The sequence below is a fragment of the Archocentrus centrarchus genome, chromosome 1, assembly GCF_007364275.1.
Source record: "Archocentrus centrarchus isolate MPI-CPG fArcCen1 chromosome 1, fArcCen1, whole genome shotgun sequence".
NCBI classification, from domain to species: Eukaryota; Metazoa; Chordata; class Actinopteri; order Cichliformes; family Cichlidae; genus Archocentrus; species Archocentrus centrarchus.
In genome coordinates this window covers 22,840,527-22,853,263 of record NC_044346.1, presented here as the reverse complement: position 1 = coordinate 22,853,263, position 12,737 = coordinate 22,840,527, and the positions used below count along the sequence as shown (strand labels likewise).

At 40.4% G+C, this 12,737-nt stretch overlaps 1 protein-coding gene across 9 annotated transcripts in view; it reads right to left on the bottom strand.

The window, feature by feature from the left end:
• Positions 1-2,762: 2,762 nt before the first annotated feature.
• clockb (clock circadian regulator b) overlaps positions 2,763-12,737 on the bottom strand; it is an 18,748-nt gene continuing 8,773 nt past the window's right edge. For 5 of the 9 annotated variants that reach the window (XM_030727464.1, XM_030727473.1, XM_030727498.1 and 2 more), the window contains exons 17-24: positions 12,603-12,706; positions 10,984-11,070; positions 10,510-10,668; positions 8,554-8,754; positions 7,686-7,879; positions 7,430-7,562; positions 6,351-6,485; positions 2,763-6,110 (exon numbers count right to left, since the gene is read on the bottom strand). In XM_030727464.1, coding sequence (XP_030583324.1) covers positions 5,853-6,110; positions 6,351-6,485; positions 7,430-7,562; positions 7,686-7,879; positions 8,554-8,754; positions 10,510-10,668; positions 10,984-11,070; positions 12,603-12,706 — 1,271 coding nt within the window. In that variant the 3' untranslated portion in view covers positions 2,763-5,852. The remainder of the gene's footprint in view (positions 6,111-6,350; positions 6,486-7,429; positions 7,563-7,685; positions 7,880-8,553; positions 8,755-10,509; positions 10,669-10,983; positions 11,071-12,602; positions 12,707-12,737) is intronic. The other 4 variants (XM_030727508.1, XM_030727516.1, XM_030727526.1 and 1 more) reach the window with 4 other exon arrangements.

Sequence of the window (12,737 nt, the reverse complement as noted above, 5' to 3'; positions counted from 1 at the left end):
ATTACCCAGTCCATATCAGCATAGATGTCCACCGTGATTTTTTTTTCCCCACTGAGATCTGATGCATTTTCAAACTGTTCCTTTAATTTTTTGAGCAGTGTAGTTGTCTCCCATTTTATAGGAATATTTTTGACATTTTGGGACCTTCTTGTTGAGAGTTAGATGAGAAGAATTATACCATGCTCATCTCTCTGCGTGCAAATAAGGAGATAAAGCTAAAAGCTTTTATTTGGGAACATGAAACAGGGGTAAACAGCTTGCCTGGCTTAGTCCAATGGTAACAAAACATGCACACCAGCATTTCTAAAGCCTGGACATCTGTGCAGTTGCTAAACACTGAGTAAAAGATATGTAAGATAGTAGAGCAACCCCTGAGCTGCATGCTGTTGTAGTTGTAGCCTGTTTAGACTGTACATCCTTGAGTTGTTCTTACACAACTGTCTCCATGCTGCTGTTATTGTTGTTGAATGATGTGGCTCATAGAAATCATCAGTCTGTGCAGTCTTTAATCAAGCTCCATGGTTTTGTTTATAGCTGTCTATCCCTTTTTACCAGTGGCATCAGATAAAACAGATCAGCTGAACCACAAGCATGTCTTAAAGATTTTAAGGCCTATATGAATTTGGCCCAAGAAGCATGGTGTCCAACCAGATACTCACTTGGGATGGCATTACCTTGGCCTCCAGTATTATTGTGAAGATTTTTGGAGTCAGTTTCAACCAACATACATATATTTCGGAGTGCCTTCATTCATCTGCACAAGATTGTCAAAGTTAAGAATACACCCCCACCCCCCCTTATTGGGATGCTGAAAAATTAGTCCATGCATTTGGACTTGAGGTGACTGTTTTGCACTATATAAATAAAATTGTATTGAATTTGTTAATTCTAGGCTGAACTAATTTGTATATATAAAATCCCAATACATACATGAAAGGATCCAGTTCATCCAAAATCCTGCAGCAAGAGAACTGAAAGGCACTAAAAACAAGATCTGTGGAACCAGCTCCCAGTTTGGGTTCGGCAGGCTGACGCCACCTCTGCCATTAACATTAAAGTGTTCCTTTTCGATACGGCTTATAGTCAAGGCTGCCATTAGAAGAAAAGTGCCTTCTCATTCTCAGTGAGTCCAATGGAATGTGATGAAGGTGATGGCACTGCGGCACTCATTAGAAGTTGCCATGGTAGTTAATGAAGCCTTAGTAATGGATTTTTGCACATTAGAGACACCAGATTGTACAGAAGCTGTTTGGTGGCTTCTAGTTGGTATTCAGCGGTGACTTGGGGGAGATCACATTGTAGCTGCACTGTGATAGCAGGAAGGTGATTGAAGAGCTTGCGCCTTTGGAGGAATGGTGAGATTCTTCATCTTAGCAACAAGATGAAGATGATTTTGGCCAAATTCCTGCTGGACTTTAGTGAGACAAAGATTCTTGTTGTTCTAGAGAAAGTTTTTTTTTTCCTGGCATTGAGCTCACTGAGAGGGAGATGAGGTCATTCAGAGCCTCCAGGAGTTTTTGCTGTTGTATGGACACACTGGAGTGTTAGCGTCACTTGCATACTCGCTTAAGTTTCTACATACCGCCTGACTGTCTGAAATACCTTCACATTACATCACTCTAAATGTAGGAATCATATGACTAAGAAACCAGGACACTACCATAGCTTTCATCAATCAGATCCTGCCCCATCTGCTTGCTGCGCACACCCTGAACTCATCTGACCCATCTCCTTTCCTTCTTGAAGTCACAAAGTCATACTTTGGTGGTGTTGGAGGGGTGAATTGGAGAACATTTCATAAAGAGGAAGTAAAAGGGGAGTGCGAGGACACGGCCCTGTGTCGCTGCTGCGTTCAGGATCACAGTTTAGGAGGTACAAACTTTCAGTCCTGACATTTTGCTTAAAACATTCTGCTGAAGGTCTGGTCAGCTGGATGCTGGACAGTTCATTTTTCTTCTCTCACTCAGCAAAAACTATTTTCCCAAAACGTCAACTCCTAATACAGTAGGCCTTTAAATGAAAATGTTTCTCTGAGAGGTACAAAGTGTCTTTGCAGAGGAAAATAAATGACGAGCCATAGCAGAGTGGCATGCAAGCGATAAATCCTAATGAAAAAGATAAAGCCATAAAAGTTACATAAACACACATTTCCACCTGTGCATTGTAGCTTTGAAAACTGTGACTTATAAACAACAATTACTGTTTTTATGAATAACTTTAGTGTCTTTAGCAAAGTCTCTGTGGCCAAGGGTTTAGGACTGATTGTGTGCTTTTTACTGTATGTCAAACCTGTATGCAATGTAAATATATTAGAGATGTGCCTTTAGACTGTTTTTTTTTTGTTTTGTTTTTTTTAGGTGGATGCATTTGTTTTTGACAGTTATTGGTGAGAGCAGATTCACCAGATTCTGCACTCTGGTTGTGCAGTTCTTGCAGTTTTGATACAGTTGGTTGACTTGTAATAATAAAGACTGTACCTGTGATGGTAAAACTAACTGCAGTGAGTCTTCTGTTATTTTCTGTGAAACAAAGGTGGGGTCATTCAAGAATCTCCTGAGGACAAAATGTCACTTCGCATGCTTCGTCTAGCACATTTATCATATTAGTTTAAGATGGTAGCTTTCTGTAATAACTTGCTTTGCAGATGCCGCTGTTTGATGAAAAGACGTGCATGCCTGTATGAATTTTAATGGCAGTAGCTATCGTAATAATAGCAGTTTTCACAACAGAATTCCCACAGCCGTGTCACGTTTAATATTTGCAACTGTTTTTATTTTCAAATTGACCAAGAGGGGAGAATGGGGGTTATAATAATAATAATATTAGCAAACATTTTGCTTCAAAATATTGATTATTACATCTGACTTTGGGGTAGATAAAGGAGCACAGTTCAAGAGCAGAAGAAGGGGTAGAAATACATACAGTACAGGTAAGCATAGCACCGTTTTACACTGAATACTGGTGTTTTTAGCTTTGTGTATGTGTACAGTATTATACTAGATCTAGAACTCTTCAGAACCAAACGGTGTAGTGGAAAGGTGGCCTGTGTATCTGTGTGGAAGGGGGACCTCACCATCTTGGTGTCCTGTATAAAATATCCTAGACCTTAGCTTTCAAGAGCTTTTGAACCCTTTTCCCAACCAGATGTTGTCAGAAACATATTGTTGCAAACCAATAAAGTCTGTAATGGTGAAACATTCAGAGGTTCTTTTCCAAAAGACTTAATTCCAGATTCTAAAATGTGGATTCTTGCAGTAATAATCACACCCCTCCTTTTCCTTCATCATAAAGCCTGTCAAACAAGCACACAGTTACAACATACATTAGTCTCTTTAAAACACCTTTACATTCTTTGGGCTGGGTATCAGTGACACAAACTATAAACATTTCAATATTACCTTTTAGAGATGCCTTAACATGCATGCACACACACACAGGACCAACATTTAATCTGTGACGAGTGGAAGACCTGATTCAAATATTAAAACCCTCACTCTGAAATTTCTCTATCCCTTATTTGTGGGATTAAAAAAAGTCGAGGATTTGTCACTGCTAATCTGCAGTTTATTCTAAATTAAGCTTATCTCCAAGGGTTAGTCTGTCACTGCAAAACAATAACAGTACACATGTTCTTTATAGCCTGACAGGTGACCAATGCTCTGCATTGCCTAATATGAATCATTTTCTAATCATACATCTCTTTCTGTATGAAAATAAACTGGGTTACAGCAACAGTTAACATGCATACAGACTCACTCACACAAACATATTCAAGTTGAGCTGTCCCACACACGGGCTCACGCAATACTGGGCCCAACGAGAGCGGACGTTCCTTGAAAATTACAATTCCTTTATACTGCAACGCAAGAACTGATTGGCTATCGCCAGGGGACACCAATACTGACCCCAAAGTGATACAAGAAGTAGGATTAAGGAAGGGAGATGTTATAGTCACACAAACACACGCGCACACTTTACTACACTTTGAGACAAAACAACACATTCTAAATGCTCCTTTGCCAACATTTCACTTCCTCCCATCCAAGGCTTTTCTGTTTGATATGGCTTATCACTGAAGTACACAGGCTGAGCCCAAATCCATTTAAAATGGAGCAGGACCCAGTCCTGGCTTTTGACTGCTATTTGAGAACCGAAAGTCAAGTGAACTGAACTGCATGAGGTTTTCTGAGGCCTAGGAAGATAAAGAAGGATGAAACACTGATGATACAGGAGACCTTAAGACAGCTGAAATCCAGATATTCAGGTAGAATGGAGTCAGCCTATTCCAATAAGTGACAACTGAAGGGTTTCTTTATAATTCTTAACTGTATCTCAACAACTACCCAAAAAAGAAAAAAAAAAATCAAAATCAAATCAAACAAATTTTTAAAAAAAGAAAAAGAAAAGAACAAAAAGCATATATTTTGTTACCTCTCTTTGGAGACTTACCCCACCATTTCTGCTTTGATAAATAAACAACGAAGGCGCTAAGAAATCTGGGTCAAATTTGATTCAATCACCACATCCTTTAAAAATCTTCTTCCTATGGTCTTTGCAGCATCACTGTCTAATCCTTCCTGGTCTGGTTTCAGACTGAGGCAGAAGCAAAAACTTTCCACATTCCTGAGAATACAAGTACCATCCAGCAACTTCAAACCCTTTACTAAGTCAATTATTGTAAGACACAAGGGGCAACACGCGCGCACACACACACACACACACCAGTCAGACACTCATGCTCACCTCATGGACACAAGGATTGTTTTCTCAGAAACACTCATTAGCTCACAGAATCACACCACAGATTACAAACAACAGGGTCGACAGTGATTTATCGTACACAACCACGTTAAGTGCTAAAGTTGAGGAGCTTGAGGATATACTGTTTGTTACGTATAGGGCTCTTTTATTTTTAAAAAATAATCCCTACTATATACACACGCATGAACTTTAATAGGGGTAATATCTTGTGGGAAAATATATGCCTTTGAATAGTCTGCTTGAAATTCAAAATAAAAAAAAAATTTGACTATGTTATTGGCACTTGGAATCACTAAACCCGTCATATATACAGTAATTATCCTGTAAATAATACAGTTAAACTGCAATCTAGTTTCTTGCCAAATATGATTTGTAATTAGAAAGTTAAGAGAGCCATTTTTGTCTCAGAGACACAGTGATCAAAAAAAAAAAAAAAAAAAACAACTTCCACAAAACACACCCAAGCCCAACCAATTTTTTTCAACACTCAGACAGAACCTTGTTCTGTACTTGTTTTTTTTTCCTGGGAGGGGTGGGGGTGGGGCGTCTAAGAGAGCAGTCAGTGCTCCGTTTTTGACCACACTTGAACAAAGTAAAAAGTTTTTTGTTTTTTTTAAAGCAACTAATAAAAGCTTACACTGTTATTTTTTTTCCATGCAATCATATAAAATACTACATTTCTGTTTTGTTAGGCTATGGTGGATATTTACAAGTTTTTGTTTTTATCATACAGCAAATCTGTACAAGGTCAGTCCACTTTGACACGCCTTTAAAAAAAAAAAAAAAAAAAAAAAAGCATCTGTCATTACCGTGGCCATAAAGTAATTATTCAGATTTTCACAGAGGCTGGAGCTCCCCACACAACGCCGCTTCTCGTGAGGGGAAATGGGGATTTGAATCCATCCTGTTGCCATGGTGACAGTCTTTGGCGAGTCCCTCGTGGACTCACTTTCCTCTTTCCTATGATTTGTTCCTTTCAGATGGAGGAAGGGCGGGCAATGATTTGGGGGGTTGGGAGCAAACGTACGCAGCCATCCCTTAAGATTTTCAATTACCCAGATGTTCTCACTGTACACGCACTCCTCCTCACTTCACTGCTGTTGGCTGCTGACACTGTCAGTCCTGTGCGATGACGGGGCTTTCTGCTGTTTCTGGGGCTGCGGTTTAAGCTGCTGCTGGTGCCTCTGGTGGTGAGATTGTGGTTGCTGCTGTTGCTGTTGTTGCTGCTGCTGCTGTTGTTGCTGCTGCTGTGGATGTGTTGCCTGGGTGAAGGTTCCCTGTTGTTGGAGTGGGAAAGCTGCCTGCAGGATCAGCTGCGTAGACTGGTTACTGTGGAGAAGACGAGGGCCCTGGCAGCAAAAGAATGCACTGATATTAGACAATGAAGGTGTTAGCGCTCGTCCTGCTTATTCTCTAGTGTCACTGAACATCTTAAAGTGTAAATGATACTGATAAGACACACTGTTAACTGTAGTTATATAATTTCATAACTATTCACAATATCGTAAAGATGAAGAAAAATCTGTATAGTAAAACATATACCAAGTCCCCCTTCTAAATCAGTGACATCTTCCGCCCTCTACTGATACCTGTAGGAATTGCTGTTGTTGCTGCTGCCCCTGCTGGTTGCTCTGTGCCACTACAGCTGTCTGGTTTTGGCCATCAGGCTGTCCTTGGGGTGGTTGGGCTGGTTGCAGTGTCAGGGTCTGGGTCTGCCCCCCCTGCTGAAGTGGTACAAAGGGTCAACAAAGAGAATATGGTCAGGTAAAGGAATAAAAAGGAAATAAGCTTTTTTCAACACAGGGTTTTCTCATAAAACTCATTCACTGCTTTCAGAGTGAATGAGTAGTTACTCTTAGTTATATCTTTAATAACAAATAATTAATTATTAAAAGGGTTAAGCTTTCTTTTTTTTTTTATCCTAAATAATTTTGCTATCAACCTGAATTATCTCTTAACCATTTCCAGATCCAGATTGTTGTAGTGTTAACTAGCATTTTTTCCTCCAATTATTAATATCTAGAAAATTATTTGGAAGGTGCATTTACAAGGCTATTATGCCAGAAACATTACAGTGATCCCCCTCACCTATCGCAGGGATTATGTTCCACAGACCCCCAAGATAGGTGCAAATCCGCAAAGTAGGGGCATTATATTTATTATATATTTATTTTATTATTTATATACATTTCAAGGCTTTATAAACCTTTCCCACTCTCTTACTACAACTTGAATGATGAAGATGGTGAATTATGTAGCTGTGCAGTACTGATGGGGATGAAGTTGCTGCAGTATCTTTGCCTCAGCCGTAACTTCTTTTTCCGCTAAAGGCGTAAATTGTCTCTTCCTCCAAGTGATGAACATAGTTACATAAATACCTATATACTGCAAAATCCCGCAATATAGTGAGAACGCCGCAAAACAGAATTAGATTTTTTTTTTTTTTAATGCGATACAGTGAAGCCACAATAAGTGAACCGCAATATAGCGAGGGACGACTATACACCAAACAGTAAAATGTGTGTTCTTTAACACGCCCTCCCAGGAGCAGTTTGTCAGCCCTGAATGGTCAGACATAATCACTTATAAATGAGCTCTACACCAAATAGTCTGGATCTTAGAGTGGTTCTTTTGTTTTCCTCCTTGACTTAAATGAAATTGTGTTTACCTGCTGGCTCCCAAAGGGGTTGTATGCAGTAACCACCTGCCCCATGAACATAGAGGTGGGAACCATGACTGCACCACATGCATGCATTGGAGCAGTCACAAGCTTGGTCACAAGCTGCTGCCCTGCTGGGAATCTGGACAGAGTAAGGCAAGAAAAAAAAAATTATCTATCAGAGTAAGTATGTGTTTTTCAAACGTGCTTAATAAGGTCAGATGGTAATTATAATAAGAATCAGGTTTAATTGTCATGTACTAACCGGATCTGTCGGTCCTGTGTGAAAGTTGCCACAGCTGTGCCTTGCTGTGCGTTGTTCTGTGGCAGGCTGGTGCTGATCTGCAGCACATTTGGCTGTCCTGGCTGGGAAATCATCATTGTGTTGTATAGTGGAGCGGATACAGAGCCCTGGGTCTGGGGCTGAGCCTGGGAAGGTTGCTGGGTCTGACGTTGGGGCTACAAAGGAGCAATGGGAAAGGGAATGACATTAAGTACTTTTAATTAGTGTTCATGAGATCTCTTTTTCTGTGGATTATTGCTCCAGTTTCTTCCACTTTCTCTCAATGTTTTTGTCAAATTTAAACATAATACAAAATGCATCAGCATGTATGTGAAAAATAGTTGTCTGTAAGCAACTCCAAGCTTTCTGTCTGCTTTACATTTGAGACATAAAAAAGAAAACAGAAAGCAAAGTGTCTTGCTTTTGTTACCCTTGCTGTTTTGAATGGACTTTAAAGTTACATAAGATAACAATTCACAATACGGACATTTATACTGTCTCTAACTAAAGGAAAGACGGCGTTTAACGAGACTCCACTATCACTGTCGAACCTCTAAAGTTTCATATTATTAAAAATTCAAACTGCATGAGATTTAAACATTTTATCCTCACAGTGTAGCACTGAAATTCGCCACATAAATGGGACTAATAGTGTCATAAATTTACATAAGACTAAGATAAATGTAGAGTACATACACACACAGGTAATTTCTCTAAGATTAAAAAGAAATGACAAAGTCATGGACATGCAAGGCAATAGGCACACATTTTCACCTGATCTGAACTTTCACACCCATTAAACATTTTCATAGCATTTCCATAGTCTGGCTGTGTGCGTGCGTGTCCACACCTGTGTAAGGGTGTTGGTCTGCTGTTGTAAGTTCTGCTGAGGGGGAGGAGCTTGCTGCTGGATGGTGAGCTGCTGAGTTCCCGAATGGATGGGGTTAAGTGTTGTTTGCTGGACTTGACTGGTCAAAGTAGCTGTTTGCTGGACTGATCCCACTTGAGGAAGCTGTACATTCATCGGTCCACCCTGCTGCTGCAGCAACATCTGTTAGGATGGGCGACATTAAATGTCAGGCCACAGTGGTCTGGGTATCTAGATTTACAATGCGTGCAATTACTTTTACCCAATCTGTAATATGTGTAACAGAATAATCTACACAGAGAAATTATCTTTATACAATCAGGACAAGCAGGAGATGACAGTCTAGGTCATGCAAAACCAGGTACAGCACAGCAGGGAAAGCACAATCCACCTACTGGGCTTTGAAAAAGAATAGACGTTGCATTTTTTTTGTTTGTTTGTTTAATTAAGTGATTTTTTTCAGATTTGGAAAATCTTATTATTATTGATGTAATTAATTTTATTTAGCTGTAAACACTAGCTGCAGTTGTATACACCAGTTTGTCAAACACAGACATTAACTTTGAATATCAAGACAGAGGAAGAGTTATGAATAGAGAGAAATAAAACAAAAGAATAGAGGATTAACAAAGACACATTAAGCAAACTTGATTTAAACACCTATTGTAAGAAAAAGTTAGATTTTATGTTAAAGGGGGAGTGGTGGCCTAGGGGAGAAGAAGAGGGTTCATCACTGAGAGGACCCTGGTTCAAATCCCCGGGCTGGCATCACTGTGGGTCCCTGAGCAAGCCCACCCCCCCAGGTTGCTCCCCGGGCGCCCCTTGGACCAGAGCGTTCCATCCAGCCCCCTGAATAGTACTGCCACAGGTATTATGCCATTCAATCATGTCGCATCATAACCCGTTAAATACTCGTCTCTGACTAGTCAAACACCTCTTCCCACTGCCCGTAAATGCCTCCGTGTACCTACAAGCAATCAGAATGCAAGATCAGACCCTGTGACTTCAAGCATTTTTTTGGCTGCACTGAGGAGCCGGCTTTTGCTGGTGGCGATCAGATTGTGAACACAGTGGAAGGTGAGTCTCCTTTCCTGTAAGGGTCTCTCACGGTCTGCTTGCAGGTGGACCGGACAGGTAGGTGGCTCGGTGTGTACCTGCATGCGGTCACAGCCCCTGTATGCATCCGTCCCTCGGTTGTCACAAACCCTGCGGCTTAGTATCTACTATTCTGTTATTGTTAAAATAAATGTGCTGCCATTTTGTGCAGCTGTACTGTGTGAATCTATGTAGAAATCTTTTTTTATCATAGTCTGATATTTGCATCTTTTGCCTTCATTCACACTGGGCAGAGGATGAACTGAAGGTTTTACGGGTTTTGCCTCAAAACAAAATATTATTTGTTAAAAAGTAGGTAAATTACTATATTTACATTAAAAAAAAAAAAAAAAAAAGGCATCACTCCATTACCTGTGAAATAAAGTTTCTAAAATTTACCATAGGAAAAAGAAGCTCTTTTAAAAGAAAAGTGTCCAGGCAGATTTATAAGCTTTTGCATCTGAACTCTTCATGTTTCTATATTCATTTAAAAAAAAAATCTACAACAAAAATAACTTGTGAAAAGTAGACTGTGCATAGATAAACTTGTTGCTCCCATGTAACATTTTATTGTTTCTGTTCTCATTATATCCATAATGAGAACAATTGCGATGTCTCATAACAACTGTCAACATAACAGAAGAACATGTAAGCGCAAAATTTGCACATCTCATCTTAAACATAGTATAAATTTGAAAGGAAAATTAATATACTCCTACATTACTTAGGATACAACATTCATTTTATTTTACTTTATGAGCGCATCTGGCCCTCACAGCGTCTGCCAAGAAAAATTCTGGCCGTTGGACAAATGTAGTTGAGGACCCCTGATCTACAGCTTACCTGTATACCCTGTCCCTGGACTCTCTGCAGCTGCTCTTGGATGTGTCTGAGCTCCTCCTGTTGCCGCTGAATGTTAGCCTGGATCATTCTGGTCCTCTGCTCCAGCTGCTCCTTTAGGTGCTGCATGGCATTCACCTGCGCTGAGAACTCCATCACCGGCTGCAGAAGGAGGGGGGGAAAAAAAAAAAACACACAAAAAAAAAACAAGTAGTGCAATGTGTATATAATTAGAACACACTGGCACATACACATCTAACTCCATAGTTAGGCTGCAGAGCTCATAGTTTTAATGGGTTTGGTATTTTTCGGTAATAGTTTCATCATTTAGTTAATTAAATACCACAAGATCCAAGACCTTAGAGCACACATTACATAAACATTTGAAAACCTTTTGCAAATCTGATTAATCTATTGTCAACAAATCATTTGCGTTCTTCTCCTTATTATTATGTGGTGAAATGACCACATTCTCACCTGTACATTTGTCTGAAGCTGCTGTGGTTGCTGCTGATTGATCATGCCTGGAGCTACACTCTGTCCTGTGGTCTGAGAGCTCAGAGACTGTGAATATATACAAAATAAACAAAACTATGATTACGTGCATGAATTTTCTTCACTCCTACACCACTTCACATGCATTTATATAGTGTTTTCTAATTACCCAGATCACTTAAAGCACTTTAGACCACAAGCCATACATTTACACAAAGCAATTCAGAATCACCAGTTAACCTAGTATGCATGTCTTTGGACTGTGATAAGAAACTAGAGTACCCGGAGGAAACCCACACAGGAACAGAGAAAATATGCAAAAAGTCCCCAACTGAGATTCAAACAAGGAAACTTCCTGCCGTGAGGCAACAGTGCTAAGCATTTCACCTTTAATTTAATGCCTACTCAAAGAGGAGAATCTTTAATCAGTTGAAAAACACACAGATTTCATGGTAATTATGCATTTTTAGTGTTATTTGGCAAAACATATAGATCTTTGTATATCTTCACTTCGACAGTGAACCTGTCACCATCCCTGACACTGACACTGCAGTGCTGTCCTGATGTTAACCTCTGGCCTACTGAAACCTTGTCAGCATATCAATCTTGCCTGTTGAAATAAAGTTTGAAATCAAGAATACAGCCTACTGATTTTATTGCATGTTTTTAGGTGGTAAAATTATGTCACAGGCAACTGGGAATATAAACTCATACAATTTTATGTACAGCCAGCCCAGACTTTAAGCAGCTGAACAGATGCTTTGTAACTTTCCCAGTGACGTTCTATAAGCCCTTCACTGTAACCCAGGTTTAGCTCTATGTCTTAAACCGAGATTTCTTTGTCTAAACCTGCTGGTCAGATTGTGCAACACATGTTCCTGTATGTGTCTGTTTTCATCCTGTTTCTCCCATCAGCAGTGAAAAAGTTCCATCCATCCATCTATCCATTCGCTTCCGCTCATCCTATTCAGGGTCACGGGGGGGGGGGGGGGGGGGGCTGGAGCCTATCCCTGTCATAGGGCGAGAGGCAGGGCACACCCTGAACAGGTCACCAGCCTGTCGCAGGGCCAACACAGAGAGACAGACAACCTTTCACACATTCATACCTATGGGCAATTTAGTGTAGCCAATGAACCTAACCCCAGTAAGTGCATGTCTTTGGAATGTGGGAGGAAACCGGAGTACCCAGAGGAAACCCACGCAAGCACGGGGAGAACATGCAAACTCCACACAGAGAGAGGGAGAGGCCTGGGCCAAGGTGGAATCGAACCCAGGCCTTCCAGATGGTATTCTAACTGTGAGGCAGCAGTGCTAACCACTGCACCACCGTGCTGCCCCAGTGAAAAAGTTAATAAATACAAATCTGAGAATTCCACTGAGAACCACACATGCTCAAAGAAAAAAAAAAAGCCCCCCCCCCCCCCCCAAGTTCACTTTACAGATGAACTTTGAGTGACAGTAACAGAGGGTGATTTTGTTCCAACTTTGTTGAACTTTCCATGATTTGAATTCCAAGTATTTCTGTGTTAGTCATAGCCAGAAATAGTTTTTCTAAGTTATTGGATTTTCTATGCATCTGTTTTTGGCAAGTATCATCTCACCTGGCTGCTGATGGATGACCGACGCTGTGATGCCATCTCTATGGTGGATGCCAGCGACTGTCGAGGGGGTGTGGCCGTGTCCATGTGTAACTTAGGAGCTGTTGCTGCAGAGAAAGTTATTTGTGGCCAACAGTT